The following is a 22,692-nucleotide window of genomic DNA, read 5'->3' as shown; positions in this document are numbered from 1 at the left end:
TGGCATTACAAGTATAGGAGACCCACTCCTTTCTAATGGGAACATTTTTTTATGAGGCCCTTTAAGTCTCTTCCAAGGGGCATTGGAGTGCCTCCCAATTTTTGGCAGCCCTTGCATTCACTGCATAGGCCAACACTATGGGAGACACTCTCCTTTCTAATGGGAATTTGTCATTACTGTGGCCCTGCTCTATGTGTCTTTAAATTGTTAGTGGGGTTTTTCCTAAATTTGATCAGCCGTTGGACTCACTGCAAACCCTATAACTGTATAGCAGACCCTCTCCTTTCTAATGGGAACTTGTCGTACTTGTTACTGTGGCCTGCTCTATGTGTCTTTAAATTGTTAGTGGGGTTTTTCCTTAGTTTGGTCAGCCTTTGGACTCACTGCATACCCTATAACTGTATAGCAGACTCTCTCCTTTCTAATGGGAATTTGTCATTACTGTGGCCCTGCTCTATGTGTCTTTATATTCTTAGTGGGGTTTTTCCTAAATTTGGTCAGCCGTTGGACTCACTGCATACCCTATAACTGTATAGCTGACCCTCTCCTTCCTAATGGGAACATGTTGTACTTGTTACTGTGGCCCTGCTCTAAGTGTCTTTAAATTGTTAGTGGGGTTTTTCCTAAATTTGGTCAGCAGTTGGACTCACTGCATATACTATAACTTATAGCAGACCCTCTCCTTTCTAATGGGAACATATCGTACTTCTTACTGTGGCCCTGCTCTATGTGTCATTAAATTGTTAGTGGGGTTTATCCTTAATTTGGTCAGCCGTTGGACTCCCTGCATACCCTATATCTGTATAGCAGACCCTCTCCTTTCTAATGGGAACATGTCGTACTTGTTACTGTGGTCCTGTTCTACGTGCCTTTAAATTTTTAGTGGGGTTATTCCTAAATTTGGTGAGCCGTTGGATTCACTGAATACCCTATAACTGTGTAGCTTATTCTCTCCTGTCTAATGGGAATTTGTCATTACTGTGGCCCTGCTCTTTGTGTCTTTAAATTGTTAGTGGGGTTTTTCCTAAATTTGGTGAGCCGTTGGACTCACTGCATACCCCATAAATGTATAGCAGACCCTCTCCTTTCTAATAGGAACATGTCGTATTCATTACTGTGGCCCTGCTCTATGTGTCTTTAAATTTTTAGTGGGGTTTTCCCAAATTTTGGCAGCCCTTGCAGTCACAGCATGGGCATAACCACTATAGGAGACCCGCTGCTTTATAATTGGTACATTTTTTTTTACTGAGACCCTCCTCTATATCTCTTCAAAGGGGTATTGGGTTGCGTCCGAATTTTTGGCAGCCGTTTCAGTCACTGCATACACAATAACAGTATAGAAGACCCACTCGTTAATAATGGGAACAACAAAGCATAGCCGGCTGATGACTCTCTAATAATAGCGAGGGCCGACTACTGGCCTTTTAAGAATAGTAAGGGTCGCCTGATGGCCCTATAAAAATAGGCTTTGTGACTTTCAGAGTCCCTCCATCATAAATGAAACAGGATGTGTCTGATGATGTGTCACACACCACATTGCCAGATAAGTTTGTAAAATGTAAAAATGTCATTTCCATGTGAATGCATTTGTCTTAAGAAATAACGTAAAAAACCGTAGGATCTTTCTTTAGCATAAAAAACAGAGTCTCCAATGTAACCTCAATGTAATCATATTGTTCAGCTCCTGCACCTCCTCCTCCATCTCTAAAATTACCACATGAGTCACAAGCTGAAAGCACTGCAGCACTGCCTTGGCCAAGCGGCAACAGGCTGTGCTGAATATAACATGCATAATGCTTAGGTGACAAACCGCCCAGTGCTGCAGAGTTGTTGAAAGCTGTAACACAGCAGCCTGATCTGTGGCTCTCACAGCTGAACATACAGCCAGGCATGATCGTGTGTGATAATGGGTGGAACCTGGTGACAGAAAAATGACAGCTGGAGTATATACGGTTTCCCTCTATGCCAGTCCTTTTACCGAGCTAAAGAATATGGCTATGGTGAAATACAACTCCCATTGAGAAGATGTTTCAGATTGAAAAACATTGTGCCCACCAAAGGATTTGATTCTGAGTTCTCACCTTTCTCCCCCGCTCAAGAGCCCCATAGCAGCTGCTAAGTTAGCGCTATCATGAACTCTTCTGATGTAGAAGCCTGGGACCGTCCAACCCTGACAAGAAGCAGTCCTGGCTAAGAAAAGTGTGTGGGAAGGTTGCTTTTTTACTGAGGTAGAAACCCATGCTAATACAGGGAGAACATATAAAATCCTTGCAGATGTTGTCCTTGCTGGGATTTGAACCCAGGATCCCAGAGCTGAAAGGCTTCAGTGCTAACCACTGTTCCAATGTGCTGCCGTTCACCCTCTAATATCTAACAGGTGGAGAAACTTCCACCTACTGCCACTCTATCTTCAGCTCCTTTGTGAGAAACTAATATATTTGGGCTACCACTCAGTCTACCAAATAAAATTCCTGAGAAGGAAATTGGGGATGGCTTCGCTACTGGTACTGGGGGCAGTGCTAATACCATGGCGTCGTACCATAGTTTACTGGAAATATTCCAGGCTATCAGGAGGCAAGCAAATTCCCACAGAAAAGTACCAGCAGTAATGTTCAGGGACCCACCTTTGTAGAAGGCAGAGGCAACACCCAGAGAAATAGTGATTGCTGGGGACCAAGTATGGACGCAAGGCATGAGGCATGAGTTTGTGAAAAGCTTCCACCTCTACGAGCCTAAAAGGCCGCATTTCAAGTGCAAGAAGCTGCCCACAAATCTGTCAGTTTAGTATTGCGGCCTGTTTGGCTGGGTGCATACTTGCGCTTGCATTCCAAGTAACAGAAAACTAAGCAGATGGTGGCCTCTATCATCATCATGGCCTCACCTCGGCACTATGAACTCTCCAGAAGGCAGAAGGAGAAGCCAGGGTCCACCAGAGGAGTCTCCGGTTTTCTGCTGTGTCCGTCCAACCTTGCCGAGAAGCAGCCCTGGCTAAGAAAAGTGTGAAGGAAGGTTCCCGTTGACTCTATGGCTGCTTTTTAATGTGGATCGGACGTGCTTATGCATGTTTTTTCTCAAACCACATTGCAGATCAGGCCATTGCTCAACTCTGAAGTCATGAAATTAATTGCGCAAAGAAAGATGTTTGTGTGTCAAAGCACCACCGACAAGTGCGAGTTGATGTTGAACGGGCTACCTTGCTTCTGCAACAATCTGCATTAGAGGACATCCTGGGAGAAATTATAGCCAGAGTAGATATGGTTTCCCTCTATGCCAGTCCTTTCACCGAGCTAAAGAATACGGCTGTGGTCTGTGGTGAAATTCAACTCTCAGCAAAATAAGCTGTAGACTGGCTCTGTACCGTCCCTGGCCACATTCACCTGTCCACATGTTTGTGGTTAGGTGGTCCTTCCCAGTGAGTTCACAGGGGAGGGCACGGGTAATGTTGTGGGACCCGTGCTTGTGAAAGGCGGAGACAATACCGGGAGAAATCGTGGCGGCTGGGGACCGAGTATGGAAACCCGGCCGCCGCCGGCATAAGGTTATGAAAAGCTTCCACCTCCACGAGCCTAAAAGGCCACATTTCAAGTGAAAGCAGCTTTAGAGGACTTCCTGGGAGAAATGACAGCTGGGTAGAAATGGTTTCCCTACTCCTTTCACCAAGCTAAAGAATATGGCTGTTGTGAAATACAACTCAGCAAAAAAAGCTGTGGACTGGGTCCGTACCGTCCCTAACCACAAACACGTGGTCAAGTGGTCCTTCCCAGTAAGTGCACCCGGGAGGGCACGGGTAATGTTGTGGGACCCGTGCTTGTGGAAGGCGGAAACGACACCGGGACAAATAGTGGCGGCTGGGGATCAAGTATGCATACCCTGTCGCCGCCATAAGATTGTGGACAGCTTCCGCCTCCACGAGCCTAAAAGGCCACATTTCAAGTGCAAGCAGCTGTCAAAAATTTGGCAGTATAGTATTGCAGCCTGTGGGTGGGTGGGTGGCTGGCTGCATACTTGGGGTACGGACAATTGAATGCTCTACTGGGACAAGGACGTGGACAGAGATTGTTGCAAGTCTGCTATGACAGGTGCATGGCGGGAGGCATCTTCGCATGCCCCAAGGATCATTTAAGGCAGTGACCTGGGAGTCAGAGATGCTTCCAGGGGTCTTCCCCATGCTGTTCCCATGTATTTTCAGCACTGTATGCATGTGTCTGATGATGTGTCACACATCACATGGCCAGATAAGGTTGTAAAATGTTAAAATGACATTTCCCAGTGAATGCATTTGTCTTGGTTGAAAGCAATGCAAAAGTGCAAAAACGCATTAAAAACGCTATGTGTGAACATAGCCCAAGGTGCGGAGGAATATTTTTGTTTTTGTTTATTTATTTTGCCTTATATACAAGTCATTACCCTGGAAAGGATGTTCTTTAACATATTTCCCAGGAAAATCCATTTTGGTTTCGCTTTTGTATGTTTTATTGTGAATCCGTAAAAGTGGCGTAATACTCTGACAACGTTGTTGTCAGCAGTGATCTGGAAGTCAGAGATGCTTCCATGGGTCTTCCCCATGCTGATCCCATGTCATTTGAGCACTGTTCCCATCAATTTGGGCAATTTTTAGGCCCTCTACAGACCACCGGGGGGAGCCACCTGAAAAATACTCAAGTTTCCCATAGACTTACATTGGGCTCTTTGTTCGGGTCGAGCACCCGAGTATTTCAATTTGTGCGACCCGAGCAACGAATACCCGAGCATTTTAGTGCTCGCTCATTACTAGTTGGCAGCTGTTATCTTACTGCATATATGCAGTTAAATTCAGGTTTGCAAAGGTGCCGATACACACAGGAATAGAAAAGGTGTACAGGAAAACTTCTAACTTGCTTGAAGAGATGCAGCTACTCACATGAATAACAGCATCAGGTTAGCAGAGATGAGTGTGCTAACATACCTTAACACAGCAATTGATGTGTGAGAGTGCACTGTCTCCATAAATTTCTGGACTGAGTTTGGAGCTACTCCTGACTCTTCAAGAGGAAGAGAGGGCTAAATTCAGTAAAAGCATGTGACAGCAGATTGTTATCATTTCTGTACACTTGGATGGTGGGTGGCCTCTCAAGCCAGCCTTAAAAGTCCTAAGATGATGACATCAGTGTTGATCTAGTTGCGGACTAACACAGACGGAACCGGACATACTGGAAGGAAGCAAAACCTAGCACTGGAGCCAGTGCAAGTGAATAACACTAATATACTGCAATTATACCAGGTACCCCCACTGTCAGGCATTCTTTCAGCCCCAGCCTCTGCAGTTCCATCGCTGGACATGTAGCCAGTAATTAGTACTGTGTTTGAAGATGGCTGTCTGATGTTTCAATAGCTAAGTCAGCCCAATATCTGCAAATGCATTGTTAATGAGAAAGAAGGGGCTGGCTTAGCTGTTAAAATAAACCGTCAGCCAAACCCCTTCATTAACAGCACTAATCACTAGAGATGAGCGTTGTTCGACTCGAACTGTTCGCCAATCTCAAATTCGAGCTGTTTTGGGCGGTGTTCGAGCCGTTCGGCGAACACGAACGATTTGAGAAAAATTCGGCTGTTTGAGGATATGTTCGATAACTGTTCGTGCCCCAAAATCATAACTGGATTTTTTCTCAGTAATGATGAAAATTAATGTTATTACGCAGTTTGAGTGTACAGCGGGGTGGGGGGAGGGGCAGGGGATGGATCTCTGCAGGAATAATGAAGATCTCCATTTTTTTTTTCTCTTTCCCGCATTTACAGTGGGGAGGTGCAATCTGTCAGCCTATCAGCAGCGCACACACGGAGCGAAGTGCTTTTTTTCACACAAGCAAGGGCATGTGTCATTGGCAGTGTATGTCACATGTCCTTGCCCTATAAGACCAAGCCATTTTCCCCGTCACCACCATTTTCTCACTGCTGCAGCTGCGTGTTAGACGGCACCGCTGTTGCTGTGTGCGCTATACCTTGTTAATTTCAAGCTAATTTTCGCACAAATCTACAGATAGCTTGGGAGTAGGGAATAGTTGTGATTCCAGTCCTTTTAAGGACTAGGTTACAGCATTTCCTACGACTTTTATCAGGCAGGTTTGTGCTCTTAAATAGATAGATTGTGGGAATAAAGACTAATTGTAATAGCAGTCCTTTTCAGGACTAGGTTACATCAGTTCCTATCAGTTTTTGCCAGGCAGGTCTGTGCCAGTGCTGTGCAAGTTTTTTCACAGCATTTGGCTAAATCTAGCAAAGCTAATCCTTTTTGGCCTATTGCAGAGTGTGTTAGTCAGTGGAGTAGCCTATCTGTGTTGCAAGATATACCACTTGTGTATAGAATACCAATTTTTTTACTGCACCTAGTGAAGTAAAATCTTTTGGGCATAGCATCATTCTATTAGTCCATCTATACTGACCTCCATCAGGTTGCAAATTGAATATAATTTTTTTCTGCATCTAGCTCTGAAAAAATATTTGGCCTTCTAGCAGTGGGTGGGACTTTCTATATTAGTCCATCTATACTGACCTCCATCAGGTTGCAAATTGAATATAATTTTTTTCTGCATCTAGCTCTGAAAAAATATTTTACCTTCTAGCAGTGTGTGGGACTTTCTCTATTAGTCCATCTATACTGACCTCCATCAGGTTGCAAATTAAAAATAATTTTTTGTCTGCATCTTGCTCTGAAAAAATATTTGGCCTTCTAGCAGTGTGTGGGACTTTCTCTATTAGTCCATCTATACTGACCTCCATCAGGCTGCAAATTAAAAATAATTTTTATCTGCATCTACCTCTGAAAAAATATTTGGCCTTCTAGCAGTGTGTGGGACTTGTTCTATTAGTCCATCTATACTGACCTCCATCAGGTTGCAAACTGAATATAATTTTTTTCTGCATCTAGCTCTGAAAAAATATTTGGCCTTCTAGCAGTGTGTGGGACTTTCTCTATTAGTCCATCTATACTGACCTCCATCAGGTTGCAAATTAAAAATAATTTATATCTGCATCTAGCTCTGAAAAAATATTTGGCCTTCTAGCAGTGTGTGCGACTTTCTCTATTAGTCCATCTATACTGACCTCCATCAGGTTGCAAATTAAAAATAATTTTTTGTCTGCATCTAGCTCTGAAAAAATATTTGGCCTTCTAGCTGTGTGTGGGACTTTCTCTATTAGTCCATCTATACCGACCTCCATCAGGTTGCAAACTGAATATATTTTTTTTCTGCATCTACCTCTGAAAAAATGTTGGGCTTCTAGCTGTGTGTGGGACTTGTTCTATTAATCCGTCTATACAGACCTCCATCAGGTTGCAAACTAAATATAATTTTTTTCTGCATCTACCTCTGAAAAAATATTTGGGCTTCTAGCTGTGTGTGGGACTTGTTCTATTAATCCATCTATACAGACCTCCATCAGGTTGCAAACTGAATATAATTTTTTTCTGCATCTACCTCTGAAAAAATATTTGGGCTTCTAGCTGTGTGTGGGACTTGTTCTATTAGTCCATCTATACTGACCTCCATCAGGTTGCAAACTGAATAAAAAATTTTTCTGCATCTAGTTCTGAAAAAATATTTCGCCTTCTAGCAGTGTGTGGGACTTTCTCTATTAGTCCATCTATACTGACCTCCATCAGGTTGCAAATTAAAAATAATTTTTATCTGCATCTAGCTCTGAAAAAATATTTGGCCTTCTAGCAGTGTGTGGGACTTTCTCTATTAGTCCATCTATACTGACCTCCATCAGGTTGCAAATTCAAAATTATTTTTTTGGCTGCATCTAGCTCTGAAAAAATATTTGGCCTTCTAGCAGTGTGTGGGACTTGTTCTATTAGTCCATCTATACTGACCTCCATCAGGTTGCAAATTAAAAATAATTTATATCTGCATCTAGCTCTGAAAAAATATTTGGGCTTCTAGCAGTGTGTGGGACTTTCTCTATTAGTCCATCTATACTGACCTCCATCAGGTTGCAAATTCAAAATAATTGTTTGTATGCATCTAGCTCTGAAAAAATATTTGGCCTTCTAGCAGTGTGTGGGACTTTCTCTATTAGTCCATCTATACTGACCTCCATCAGGCTGCAAATTAAAAATAATTTTTATCTGCATCTACCTCTGAAAAAATATTTGGCCTTCTAGCAGTGTGTGGGACTTTCTCTATTAGTCCATCTATACTGACCTCCATCAGGTTGCCAATTAAAAATAATTTATATCTGCATCTAGCTCTGAAAAAATATTTGGCCTTCTAGCAGTGTGTGGGACTTTCTCTATTAGTCCATCTATACTGACCTCCATCAGGTTGCAAACTGAATATATTTTTTTTCTGCATCTACCTCTGAAAAAATATTTGGGCTTCTAGCTGTGTGTAGGACTTGTTCTATTAGTCCATCTATACTGACCTCCATCATGTTGCAAACTGAATATAATTTTTTTCTGCATCTAGCTCTGAAAAAATATTTGGCCTTCTAGCAGTGTGTGGGACTTGTTCTATTAGTCCATCTATACTGACCTCCATCAGGTTGCAAATTAAAAATAATTTATATCTGCATCTAGCTATGAAAAAATATTTGGCCTTCTAGCAGTGTGTGGTACTTTCTCTATTAGTCCATCTATACTGACCTCCATCAGGTTGCAAATTAAAAATAATTTTTTGTCTGCATCTAGCTCTGAAAAAATATTTGGCCTTCTAGCTGTGTGTGGGACTTTCTCTATTAGTCCATCTATACTGACCTCCATCAGGATGCAAACTGAATATATTTTTTTTCTGCATCTACCTCTGAAAAAATGTTGGGCTTCTAGCTGTGTGTGGGACTTGTTCTATTAATCCATCTATACAGACCTCCATCAGGTTGCAAACTAAATATAATTTTTTTCTGCAACTACCTCTGAAAAAATATTTGATCTTCTAGCTGTGTGTGGGACTTGTTCTATTAATCCATCTATACAGACCTCCATCAGGTTGCAAACTGAATATCATTTTTTTCTGCATCTACCTCTGAAAAAATATTTGGGCTTCTAGCTGTGTGTGGGACTTGTTCTATTAGTCCATCTATACTGACCTCCATCAGGTTGCAAACTGAATATAATTTTTTTCTGCATCTAGTTCTGAAAAAATATTTGGCCTTCTAGCAGTGTGTGGGACTTTCTCTATTAGTCCATCTATACTGACCTCCATCAGGTTGCAAATTAAAAATAATTTTTATCTGCATCTAGCTCTGAAAAAATATTTGGCCTTCTAGCAGTGTGTGGGACTTTCTCTATTAGTCCATCTATACTGACCTCCATCAGGTTGCAAATTCAAAATAATTTTTTGTCTGCATCTAGCTCTGAAAAAATATTTGGCCTTCTAGCAGTGTGTGGGACTTGTTCTATTAGTCCATCTATACTGACCTCCATCAGGTTGCAAATTAAAAATAATTTATATCTGCATCTAGCTCTGAAAAAATATTTGGGCTTCTAGCAGTGTGTGGGACTTTCTCTATTAGTCCATCTATACTGACCTCCATCAGGTTGCAAATTCAAAATAATTTTTTGTCTGCAACTAGCTCTGAAAAAATATTTGGCCTTCTAGCAGTGTGTGGGACTTTCTCTATTAGTCCATCTATACTGACCTCCATCAGGCTGCAAATTAAAAATAATTTTTATCTGCATCTACCTCTGAAAAAATATTTGGCCTTCTAGCAGTGTGTGGGACTTTCTCTATTAGTCCATCTATACTGACCTCCATCAGGTTGCCAATTAAAAATAATTTATATCTGCATCTAGCTCTGAAAAAATATTTGGCCTTCTAGCAGTGTGTGGGACTTTCTCTATTAGTCCATCTATACTGACCTCCATCAGGTTGCAAACTGAATATATTTTTTTTCTGCATCTACCTCTGAAAAAATATTTGGGCTTCTAGCTGTGTGTAGGACTTGTTCTATTAGTCCATCTATACTGACCTCCATCATGTTGCAAACTGAATATAATTTTTTTCTGCATCTAGCTCTGAAAAAATATTTGGCCTTCTAGCAGTGTGTGGGACTTGTTCTATTAGTCCATCTATACTGACCTCCATCAGGTTGCAAATTAAAAATAATTTATATCTGCATCTAGCTCTGAAAAAATATTTGGCCTTCTAGCAGTGTGTGGGACTTTCTCTATTAGTCCATCTATACTGACCTCCATCAGGTTGCAAACTGAATATATTTTTTTTCTGCATCTACCTCTGAAAAAATATTTGGGCTTCTAGCTGTGTGTAGGACTTGTTCTATTAGTCCATCTATACTGACCTCCATCAGGTTGCAAACTGAATACAATTTTTTTCTGCATCTACCTCTGAAAAAATATTTGGGCTTCTAGCTGTGTGTGGGACTTGTTCTATTAGTCCATCTATACTGACCTCCATCAGGTTGCAAATTGAATATAATTTTTTTCTGCATCTAACCCAGCCAATAGTTTTGGCCTAATACCACGGTTTGGCCACTCAGCTCTGCTCGGTTCCCATCCATTGTTTTTTTGTGCAAACAACTCCAGAGTTGTGAATTAGTTAACCACCAAAATGAGTGGAAAAAGGCCTGCTGCTGGTGGAAAGGGGAATAGGCGTGTTGGGAAGGGGAAAAAAGGTTGTGTCCGTGGGGTAGGTGTTAAAGCAACAGTAACATCTGCAGAAGAAAGACCATCTTCCAGCCAAACTAAAATGTCTACTTCTTTTAGCGGACAATGTGATAAGATCCCTTTCTTACGGCCACGCCAATCGCTACAAATTCCAGATGAGGCACAAAAACAGCAGGTGCTTCAACGGATATCAAGTGCTCCTTTAAGTGGGCTCTCCTCCACATCAACTTCAACATCACAAATACTCCAGTCCTCAAAGGTGTCACCCCAATCGCACTTGCTTCCTCACAGCTCTCAAATCTCCAGCTGCCCGTCTGAGTATGAGGTAGAACAGATGGTTGAGTCTGCAGAGCTGTTTACTCATACTATAGCCTGGGAATCAGAGGTCGACTCCAGCGCTTCTGTGAATCCAGACGAGGAAATGATCTGCACTGATGCCCAGAATCTTTATGAGTCGGATCCAGGACCAGACGCAGAAGGTTCTGACCATAATGTAGACCCTCATTCCCAAACTGTAACTCCTGTTGGTGGAGACAATGAGGAAGACGATGATGAGACTCAAATACCTGATTGGAGCGACAACTTTAGTTTTTTGTCAGGGCAGGAACAGGTTGGCTCTGAGGACGACGGGTGTGATAACACACAGGGTGATGATGATGAGGTTGGAGATCCCACTTACTGTCAACCCACAGTCAGCCAAGAGATGAGGTCAGCAGAGGAGGTGGAGGAAGATGCTAGTGACGACGAGGTCAGGTTGCGCCTTCCTGGACAGAGACGTAGTACTGGAAGCACGTCAACAACTGCATCCTCAAACACAACTCTGCCTCTCACCACAAGTCGTGGTGGCTCTTCAGGTCGCATGGGTGCTAAGCCTTGCATAGCCTGGGCATTTTTTCAGATCGATAAAGATGACCCAACTCGTGTTATCTGTAACATTTGTCAGCAAAAGCTAAGTAGAGGCCAAAAAATACATAGTTTGAGTACTTCATGCATGAACCGGCACATGGACATGAAGCATAAGTTGCAGTGGGAAGCTCAGTGTGCTACAATGCAGCCTAGCCGGCCGGGCCAACCACCGTCTGCCATATCTTGTGCATCCGCGGCCTCTTCATCCTCTGTGACTGGGGGGACAGCAGTCACACCTGTTTTGGGGCGCAGACCTGCCACCTCTTTACCCGCAACAGCCAGCGTGATTGGCAGGTCATCATTTTCTTTGGAGGTGGTAACACCAGCTGGTGTTGAGCGCTGTCCGACATCGATAGCACCACCTTTGGATCAAGGCAACCTAACATGTCCGCCTGCATCTTCCTCACAGACCGGCAGTTTGCCGGGGACACCCTTATCAACCCCGTCTAAGCACAATATCCAGCCCTCGGTCCCTCAGATGTGGACAAGTAAAAGACCATTTCCTCCTAGCCATGAGAAAGCTAAGAGGTTGAATTTCACCATCTGCAAGCTCTTGGCTACAGAAATGCTGCCTTTCCGCCTGGTGGACACAGAGGATTTTCGAGACCTTATGTCCGTCTCAGTGCCCCAGTACCAGATGCCCAGTCGGCACTACTTCTCAAAGAAAGGTGTGCCTGCGCTCCACCAGCATGTCGCACACAACATCACCGCTTCTTTGAGAAACTCTGTGTGTGACAGGGTGCATTTCACCACAGACACTTGGACGAGTAGGCATGGACAGGGGCGTTACATGTCACTGACTGGGCACTGGGTAACTATGGTGACAGCAGGACAAGGGGCTGCTGTCCAAGTCTTGCCGTCCCCACGAGTTGTGCGTCAATCCTCTTTATGTCAAAGTTCCTCCACTGCTTCTGCCTCCTCAACCTCCTCTCGGCCTTCCACCTGCACCCAAAGCCTGTCTGGTCATGCCACAAGCTTTCTAACTGCGCAGAAGGGATCCTACACACCTCCTTACTATGCTGGCAGTAGGGCTCAACGTCATCAGGCGGTTTTTACTTTGAAATGTCTGGGAAATGTGAGTCACACAGCTGAGGAGTTGTGGTCAGCTCTGGAGAACCAATTTCATGAATGGTTGTCTCCACTGGACCTGAAACCAGGGAAGGCCGTGTGCGACAATGCTGCAAACCTGGGTGCGGCCCTTTGCCAGGGCAATGTCACACACGTGCTTTGTATGGCTCACGTGTTGAACCTGGTTGTCCAGCAATTTTTAGCCCACTATCCCAGACTAGATGGCCTTCTGCAGAGGGCACGGTCGCTGTGTGCTCACTTCCGCCATTCGCATCCCGCAGCTCAGCGACTTACATCTCTACAGAAGTCGCTGGGCCTGCCACTTCACCGGCTAAAATGCGATGTGCCTACCCGGTGGAATTCAACTCTGCACATGTTGCAGCGACTGTGGCAGCACCGACAAGCCCTGGTGAAATACGTTCTGACGTATAGCCTGGGCCAACGAGATCCAGAGGTGGGGCAAATCACGCTGGAGGAGTGGTCTCAGATCAGGGACCTATGCACCCTTCTGCACAGTTTTGAAATGGCGACGAAGATGTTTAGTGCTGACGATGCCATTATCAGCATGACTATTCCGGTGATTTACATGCTGGAGCACATGTTAAACAGAATTCGGAGTCAGGTGGTGGCACAAGAGGAGGTGGAGGAAGTAGAGGAGGAGGAGTTGTATGCGGAAGGGCTAACATCTGCAAGGTCCAGACGGTCGGCAGCACCAAGGTGGCAGGCATGTGAGGGTGGGGGAGATGGTTTTACCAGGGCGCATGGTAGCAGCCAAACTAGTGAGGAAGGTGCAGGAGCCCAGGAAGAAGTGGAGGACGAACTGATGGAAGACTCATCAGATGAGGGAGACCTTGATCACATTTCTGTTGTGCGAGGTTGGGGGGAGAGGACAGAGGAAGGAAGCATGATTGTTACCTCGCCACCAACACAACAGGGACTTGGTGCTCCTGGATGCGCAACACACATGAGTGCCTTCTTGCTGCACTACCTGCAACATGACCCTCGAATTGTGAGAATTAGAAATAATCCTGACTACTGGGTTGCCACACTGTTAGATCCCCGGTACAAAAGTAAATTTGCAGAAATTATTCCTGCCATAGAAAGCGATGCACGCATGCAGGAGTATCAGCAGAGACTGTTGCAGAATCTTACATGTGCTTTTCCACAAAACACCAGTGGTGCACGTAGTGAATCTCACAGTTCCAACTTGCCAACCGTGGGACCGTCAAGTGTTCAGCACTCAAACCGTAACAGAACCACAGTATCTGCTGGTAACATCAATTTTGCGGAATCATTTCACCACTTTTTTAGCCCATCCTTTGCAAGGCCACAGGAGACAAGAAGTCTGACACATAGTCAACGCCTAGAGACGATGGTACAGGAGTATCTCCAAGTAAACATTGAAGCCATGACTGTGTCACTGGACCCTTGCTCTTTTTGGGCTTCCAATCTGGATAAATGGCCAGAGCTAGCCACTTACGCCTTGGAGATCTTGTCATGCCCCGCAGCCAGCGTTCTGTCTGAACGTGTGTTCAGCGCTGCTGGTGGTGTGCTGACAGATAAGCGCACGCGGCTCTCCACTGATAATGTAGACAGACTCACGTTCATAAAGATGAACAAATCATGGATCCGAAACGACTTTTCTACCCCTGTGTCATCCTGGGGAGAGTAAAAGCTTGATGATTGGTTAAAATCACCCTACCAACCGTTTTAAGCTTTCAAATTACTAATCATGTTCATCTGTATCTTGGCTGGAAAATAATTTGGGCTTTGTAGCAGTGTGCAGCAATGATTCTATAATAAGCTCCACCAGATTTAAAATTACTAATCATGTTTATCTGTATCTTGACTGGAAAATAATTTGGGCTTTGTAGCAGTGTGCAGCACTGATCCTATTAGGCCATCTATACTAAGCTCCACCAGATTTAAAATTAAAAATAATTTTTAGCTCCATATAGCCCGGAAAATAATTTTGGGGCTCCGAGATGCGCAAGACACATAAGTGCCTTCTTGCTGCACTACCTGCAACATGACCCTCATATTGTCAGAATTCGAAGTAATCATGACTACTGGGTTGCCACACTCTTACATCCCCCAAACTTTTCGATCAACCTTTTCATTTTAATAAAGACCAAAAAAATTGTCATTTTTGAAATTATAAGCATAAGCAGGTTATTAGAAACTGAAATCAAACAGTTTTCAACTCAAAACTTTATTCTAGGTGATGTTACATTTTCACATAGGACCCCTTGTTCGAAAGGAGCTTCTGAACTCTCTCGTCCATTGAATTTGTCAGGTTTTGGATGGTTTCTGCTTCAATTGTTTTGCATGAGGACAGAATACCCTCCCAGAGCTGTTGCTTAGATGTGAACTGCCTCCCGCCATCATAGACACTCCTTTTGATGATGCTCCAGAGGTTCTGAATGGGGTAGAGGTCAGGGGAGCATGGGGGTCACACCATAAGTTTGTCCCCTTTTATGCCCATATCAGCCAGAGATGCAGATGTTTTATGTGCAGCATGAGATGGTGCATTATCATGCAAAAAAATGATCTTGCTGTGAAATACACGGTTCTTCTTCTTGAACCATGGCAGGAAGTGCTGTTAGAGAAAATCCACATACATTATGGAGTTCATCTTTAGCGCCTTCAGGGATCCTAAAGGGGCCGACAATCTCTCTCCCCATGATTCCAGCCCAAAACATTACTCCACCTCCTCCTTGTTGGCGCTGTAGCCGTGTTTGCGTGGGGTGTCCATCAACCAGCCATCCTCCACTCCATCCATCTGGACCATCGAGCGCTGCACGGCACTCATCCGTGAACAAAACAGTTTTGAAATCAGTCTTCATGTAATGTTTGGCCCACTGGAGCCGTTTCTGCTTGTGTGAAGTGGATAGAGGAGGTCGACAGGATGGCGTATGCACAGCTGCAAACCTCTGAAGGACCCTGCATCTTGTTGTTCGGGGGACGTTGGAGGCACCAGCAGCTTCAAAAACTTGTCTGCTGCTATGACAAGGCTTTTTTGCCGCTGCTCTTTTAACCTCACGTAATTGCCTGTAGGAAAGAGTCCTCAATTTGCCCTTATCAGCACGCACACGTGTGTACTGTGAATCAGCTACATACTTCTTGATTGCCAAGACACTTCATCCTGATCATCGCACAATGTTGATTGCAGTCATGCCTTGACCTAAACACTCCACAATTTGTTGCTTCTCAGCAGCCGACACATCCTTTTTCTTTCCCATTTTGGCAGAAAATGTAGGCTGCTTAATAATGTGAGACAGCCTTCTTAAGTAGTCTTGCCTTTCATTGGACACACCTGCCAAACTAATTAGCACAGGTGTCTGCAATTGCTTACAGTGATATAAAGAGCCCTGACACACATCACCATCAATGAGTTTAACTGACAAACAAACAAATTCTTCCCTTATCACTCCTAAACACTTTTTGCATAATAATTTGGAACACAGTGTACATGTGCTTTTCCACAAAACACCAGTGGTTCACGTAGTGAATCTTACAGTTCTAACTTGCCATTCGTGGTCTGTATGGAGTTGTTCAATAAAGGGCCCAAAATTAAGATAACATAGATGGGAGAGGTCTCTATGAATAGGAATTCCTAAGTATTTGATACCCTGTGAGGGCCAGGCAAAGGGAAAGTTGGACTGGATGGAATCCTATATGGATTTGGGGAGGGAGACATCGAGGGCCTCAGACTTCGCTGCATTGATTTTAAAATTTGACCATGTAACAAAGTGATCTATTTCAGCCATAACAGCATGGATGGATATATGTGATTGAGTGATATATACTAGGACATCATCAGCAAATAGAGAGCACTTGTACTCGGTGCCTCCCACCTCAATCCACCTAATATTGGGGTTATGGCGAATTGATGAGAGCAGGTGCTCCGTCACTAGGATGTATAAGAGAGGGGACAGAGGACATCCCTGCCTTGTCCCATTGGTGATTGTGAAAGGTGATGAAAATGTTCTGACGCACCCCCTGGGCCTTGGGACACCCGGAGCCGGACCCTTTTTGGTGGATGCTGGTGGTTGTAGTCTTCGTGTCGGCGACCCGGTTCCGTGGCTCAGGGTGGTCAAACCAGTGGCGGAACTATTTATGTGGTTTTGATGTTTAAATGTCCGACTACGCCACCCGTGGATTGCGGTCAGAGTGAACCGCCGCTGCAGGGCAGACCGCTGAGGCTGGTGTTGTGGGTGCAGCAGAGCGTAGCATAACTCCCCACGGGAGGAGTATAGCCTCAGGGCAGTGTATGCGGAGGATGGGGGTGATGGTGCAGGGCAGCAGCAGTAACGACACGGAGTCAGTGATGCAGTCCAGGGCCTTTACTCACAGTTCTTATTATCCAGACCACGTCTGCAGGTAACGGCTGCCCACGTCGTACTGTGCTCACCAGGTGAGGGGCTCAGACAACTCCCACATAACTTTGGAGCGCTTCACAGGACCCACTTTGTGTGTCCTTTGTCTGGCCTTTCTTACCAACGCTTCTGTCCGGCTGCCTCGGGCCTCCTCTTGGTAAACTTGGCACCAGTTTCCCTGACCCTATGTGGTGCCTTCCTAGCGGGTGTAGCGAGGGGCTGTGCCACATAAAATGTCACAGCCTCCGGTTTCTACCTGAGGGTCGTTTCCCGCCTCCACTAGTTTCAGGGACCGGTCTCCCCCTTTGGCCTGACCCCTCTACGCAGGTGGATTCGGTCGTGCATTGGCAACTCGCCAGTCCGCAACCCTGGGATCCCTTCGTTCCTTGTTCCTGGAGCCTTCTCCGCTCCTCTTCCTTCCTTCTCCCTCTTCCAGGCCTGGGCCTGTGTTACTAGGCCCGCCTCCAGAGCAGAGCTCATGCAGAGCCCCTGCTCCCTGTCACTTCTGCTCAGACTTCTCTGCACTGAACTAATATGGTGCCCACCTTTTATACTCCCTTATCAATGCACCCAGGAACTGCTTCCTCCCTGCTCCTGCACTACAGGGTTCCCCTTCCTCAGTGTTCCCTCCACCTACTCCAGCCAGGGTCAGTGACTGTCGTGCCCATCTCAGGGGCATATTGGTCACCCTGCCCCACGGCAATGTGGTGTAATGCATGCAGGTGTCGGGGTCGTGAGCCACACTCCATCCTTACCTGAGAGTGAGATATTACACCTCTGGGTGAGGTGCAATACCTCTGTAGCAACCGAGCCCTCAGGGTGCTACAGTTCCATTTATCTTCAGCCTAGGTGACGTATTGTGATACAGGGCCGTGATTTTGGCTATAAAAGGGTCCCCTAGACCCCTACCCCAAGCTTTTTAAGAGAATCATATATGGCGTGCCAGGAGACTCTATGGAATGCTTTCTCAGCATCCAACGAGAGTATCTAATTACAAATTTTTAACTGCATCTAGCCCAGGAAATACTTTGTGCCTAGTAGCAGTGTCTGCTAGTCAGCAGATTATCCCGGCTGTTAAGCAAGCTACACCACCTGTAGTTTGGACACTTAATTTTTTCAAAGGAAATGCTTCGGGACCACGGGATACTCAGTGAAGAGCATCAGGAGGCACCCCAAGGCATAGGGGCTGGGACTGGCAGTAGGATGCCTTGCGGTGGACAGCCGAGCTCGATTCTTATAAAAGCTTTTTAACTGCAGCAGCTTTAGTGGACGCTACTGGAGCTGGAATTACGCAGCTGCTGGCATGAGACTTGCCCTCCAATAGATCCTTGTAAATGGATTTAAAGTGTATTCATTCAAATTAGAGAGACAATTTAAATTAAAAAGCTTAGAGCTGCCTCCACCACAGGGGGGCTCGCTCGACCCACCAGCGGACAGGCACCAGTATTGGGAGAGGGGGGCTGGCCGTCAGGGTTCACCGCGGCTCTGGCACAAACCCGGCGACACGGAGGTGGCACGGGCAGGAGCGGACTGAACGTGTCGGCTTCTCACTTTTTGGATTTTAGAAGGGCATGACATGCCTATATCTGTGTCTCCCCCTTCTTTTACTCCTCCACCTCTTTTCTTTTCGCATGACTATATGTACTTGTCACTTTTCCATGTGTTAGTTGTGTCTTCTGAGCAGTTTGTCAGCTTTTGGACACCTTTGAAGGTGTTTTCTATGTGTTTCTATGTGTTTTTGTTTGCCTGCCATTGGTTTTAACGGTGTTCGAAGGTGTTCGACGAACAGTTCGACGAACAGTTCGGCGAACACACGGGTGTTCGACGAACCGAACCGAACTCGAACACTACGGGGGTGGCTCAACACTACTAGTCACATTCTAACACAGTAAACTATTTCTTCTGTTGGACACAGAACCGTAGCCAGAGGTGATACATGATGATCAAAACACCAGGCACGATACATATATATTATTAAGTTATGTAACTTTCCAAATACATTTATGTATAATTTATTTAGCTTTTTATAAAAAGAAATTAAGCTTCAGCACATATGAAAAATTATTATTAGTTTGTCTTTCAAAATTATTGATATGCCCATTGAAAATATTTTAGCATTTTAAAAACCTATAATACCACTTGACTTTTTATTTAAAGAATACTGAATATATTTTTTTAATGACATGAAAGAATGATGTTATTCTTTTACACAATTTTTTTTATTCCCGCTGTGTTCTGCTGCTCCATGAAAATGTCCTTTTAAGCTACACTCCTGAGACATCCAACAGTATTTAATGGCCTGCAAGTCATAGATTTTACATTATACAGAATAAAATTCCACAATATTACCTGACAAATTTCCTTGAAATAACACAGAAATTACCAAAACTACAAATAAAAAATACCAAAACTTAAAGACGGCAAAAAGGTGAAGGTAAGTTCCAAAGAAAACACACATTCAGGGAATTTGGGTATTTCTGGTTGAAAATATAGACCAACAATCTATACAGTCTATGTGCAGTTAATGTAAAGATTATTTATTAGTGTAAGTATTATTAACCAATGGATGATCTTCAACTGAAAGCAAATATTTCTGATAACTTTCATTTGCTTTCCGTCTTTAATTTTATATTTTAAGTGAAAACATCGAGAAGTTCTAAAAAGTTTAGGATGTCCTTTATCCAACAAATGGAATATTGCATATTTTCATACCTTGCGTAGTTCATGTTTGTATAATGTCGGACTCGTGAACATTAACATTAGCTAATGTGAGAGAGGACTTTAGTTGCTTAGATGTTTCTTAGGTACTCTTGTGACCTCGAGGTCTCTTTGTGAGACTCTTACAAATGTTAATTATGGTCTTGAACTTCCCTAATCTGTGCACAATCTGTCAAGCTATGGATTGGTGAAGTCCTACTCTTTAGAGATAGTTTTGTAACTTTTTCCTTCCTGGTGATCATTAATGACTCTTCTTATGAGGTCTTCATAAATCTCCTTTGCTTGCTACACTAATAAAAACATGTGTTGTGAAGATCAAACTTTATTCGTTAAATAAAACAGATCATATGATGACACTCGATTATCATCACATTGATTAAAAACACCAGACTCTAATTTCAAATTCAAATTATCTGTTAATTCTAGAGGTTTACAAACTTATGCTTCAATGACAGAGTGACAAAGTCTAATAATTTTGACTCATTTGCTTGATTTGGTTTAGGACTTGTGTGAAAACCTGATGCACTTGACAATTGTGCAGAAATATGTGAAATTCTGAAGGATTCACTAATTTTCAAGCACCACTGTATACATGTGAAAAATCTGATTGAGTTCTATGACATTTTTTTTTCTTCCAGTAGTATCCCACCTAAACACTGTAATGGAATTGTCAAATTACACCTCCATTTCTGAATTTGCCTTACTTGGGTTGACTGATCTAAGAAAGCTTCAAGTGATTTTCTTTATATTTTTCTTGATGTTTTACATAATCAATTTGATAGGTAACCTCTCAATTATGATTATCACTGTTATAGATACCAACCTCCATTCTCCCATGTATTACTTTTTGTGGCATTTGTCTTTTCTGGACATCTGCTTTTCTTCAGTGGCTGTTCCTAGGATGCTAAGAGATTTTTTGGCCTCGGAAAAGACCATCTCCTTTGGTGGATGCATTTCCCAGGTGCATTTCTTCCATTTTTTGGGAAGCACGGAAGTGATGCTCCTAACAGCAATGTCATATGATCGATATGTTGCCATTGGTAATCCGTTGCGTTACTCTACAATCATGAATACTAGAGTTTGTCGGTGTTTGTCATTCAGCTCTTGGATTACTGGATATTTTCATTCTCTGTTACACACAGTGATGACAGCAAAGCTACCATTTTGTGGACCAAATTTGGTTAAACATTTTTTCTGTGATATTAAACCAGTGCTTAAATTGGCCTGTACCGATACTTCTATCAATCTCAAACTTCTCACAAGAGTTACAGGAACATTGGCCACAACGACTCTACTACTTACTCTTCTCTCATATGTTTTTATCATCAAATTCCTCCTGAAGATACGAACATCTGAAGGTCGTAAGCGTGCATTCTCCACTTGTAGTGCCCATCTTATTATTGTCTTTTTGCTTTATGGAACAGCTATTTTTACCTATATTCGACCGTCAACACAAGACTCTTTAGATCAAGATCGAGCAGTTGCCGTTCTATTCACTGTTGTAACTCCGGCCTTAAATCCAATAATATATACGCTAAGGAACAGAGATATGAAGAAAGCCATGAAGAAAATAGTTGTAAACAATTTATCTTTTTGACCATAAAAAGAGTTTTTTTTTGCTTTTTTATTTAATAGGAATAACTTAAGTAGAAATTTGCATTTTCATTGGAATTTTTAAATACTTAAATTTTTTAAAAAAAAGTAGAAAAAAATACCGTCAATACTTGAACTTTCACTCTTTATAGGACACTATAGAAATGGAGTACGAAATGAAGATATACAGACAAGAGGAATGCCAACATGCACTTCTACTTGGCCACTGCATTTACATTTTTGACTACTGAATATACCAATATAAGGAGGCCTAGCTCCTACTTTGAACTATCATAAAAAAAAACAATAAGTAGAGAGATAGGGGCACAATAGCGCTATTATCCAACCACAACCAAGTAGGTAAAAGAAAATGTGCTCACCTTAATGAGTTGTGTAATGCACAACACATGTAAGAATTTGTAGTGAAGGGCTGCAGCCAGCACAGAATCCCTAGGGATCTTGTAAGGTGTCTATAATAGGATGAAGTTGGTGCCGGGAAAAAAAAAACGCGCTTCTACCTGGTGAAGAAATTTGACGAGAGATGGTATATAATTAACAATCTTGTAGTTTATTACTGAAAGCTACGAATACTACACATTTTGTTGACAGCTATGTACCTGAGGAAGTGGACGGGACGTCCACGAAACGCATAGTAATCGTAGCTTTCAGTAATAAACTACAAGATTGTTAATTATATACAATCTCTCGTCAAATTTCTTCACCACGGAGGAGCGCGGTTTTTATTCCCGGCACCAAATTCATCGTATTATAGACAACCATAAAAAACAATAGCATACATGTAACATTTTGAATTGATAATTATGTCTCAAAAAGTTAATGTTTATGACAGTGTAAAGCACAGCTTGCTTATACACTTGCAATTGTGTGATTTTATTTACGTCCTTTGCTATTGATCTTATATCATTTTTAAACATTTTTCATATTGCCTAAAACACTTAAAAGGAAATTTGTAAATTTGAAAAGCAAAAAGTGTAGTACCTACATTTTCTAGACAAGTTTATTTCAATCTTAATCATGCTAGATGTCATTATGAAAGTAAACGATAAGTAAATGCAAGCAAAAATGACTTATAAAGGAAATTCAAACTATCTTTCAGATGGGCAAAAGTTAATTAAAATATTGTTATAAATAGTTAACAAAATTTAAAAACATAAAAATTCATGATTTATGAGTTGTCTGATATTTTAACATATTAGATGATTTTGGTCTAATAAAAAGGGGCAAATCTATGTGCCTCGTCAAGCCCCAGTGGAAATCAGTAGTAAAGAGCATTTTTAGTCTTGGAGAATTTGTCACATCCATACATTGCATAGACAACCTAATGATTTTAATGAATACAACGGTATATTCAAATATGAAATATGGCTGTTTATTTCCCTGAGTTCTGAAATATTGCATAATGGAAGA

General features: G+C 43.0%; 1 protein-coding gene across 1 annotated transcript; it reads left to right on the top strand.

Moving 5' to 3' along the window:
- The first annotated feature begins 20,332 nt into the window (after nt 1-20,332).
- LOC141152649 (olfactory receptor 12D1-like) lies at nt 20,333-21,268 on the top strand. The gene has a single exon (XM_073637208.1). The coding sequence runs from the start codon at nt 20,333-20,335 to the stop codon at nt 21,266-21,268; it is 936 nt and encodes a 311-aa protein (XP_073493309.1).
- Nucleotides 21,269-22,692: the final 1,424 nt, after the last annotated feature.

Source organism: Phyllobates terribilis, unplaced genomic scaffold, assembly GCF_046119375.1.
Source record: "Phyllobates terribilis strain yellow unplaced genomic scaffold, ASM4611937v1 Scaffold_6__1_contigs__length_29720123, whole genome shotgun sequence".
Lineage (NCBI taxonomy): Eukaryota > Metazoa > Chordata > Amphibia > Anura > Dendrobatidae > Phyllobates > Phyllobates terribilis.
Note: the sequence above shows the minus strand (reverse complement) of the source record. Positions and strands in the feature narration are given on the sequence as shown.

What these genes read in the sequence shown, in the direction of transcription:
- LOC141152649 (XM_073637208.1), top strand. Translation starts at nt 20,333, where the DNA reads ATGGAATTGTCAAATTACACCTCCATTTCTGAATTTGCCTTACTTGGG.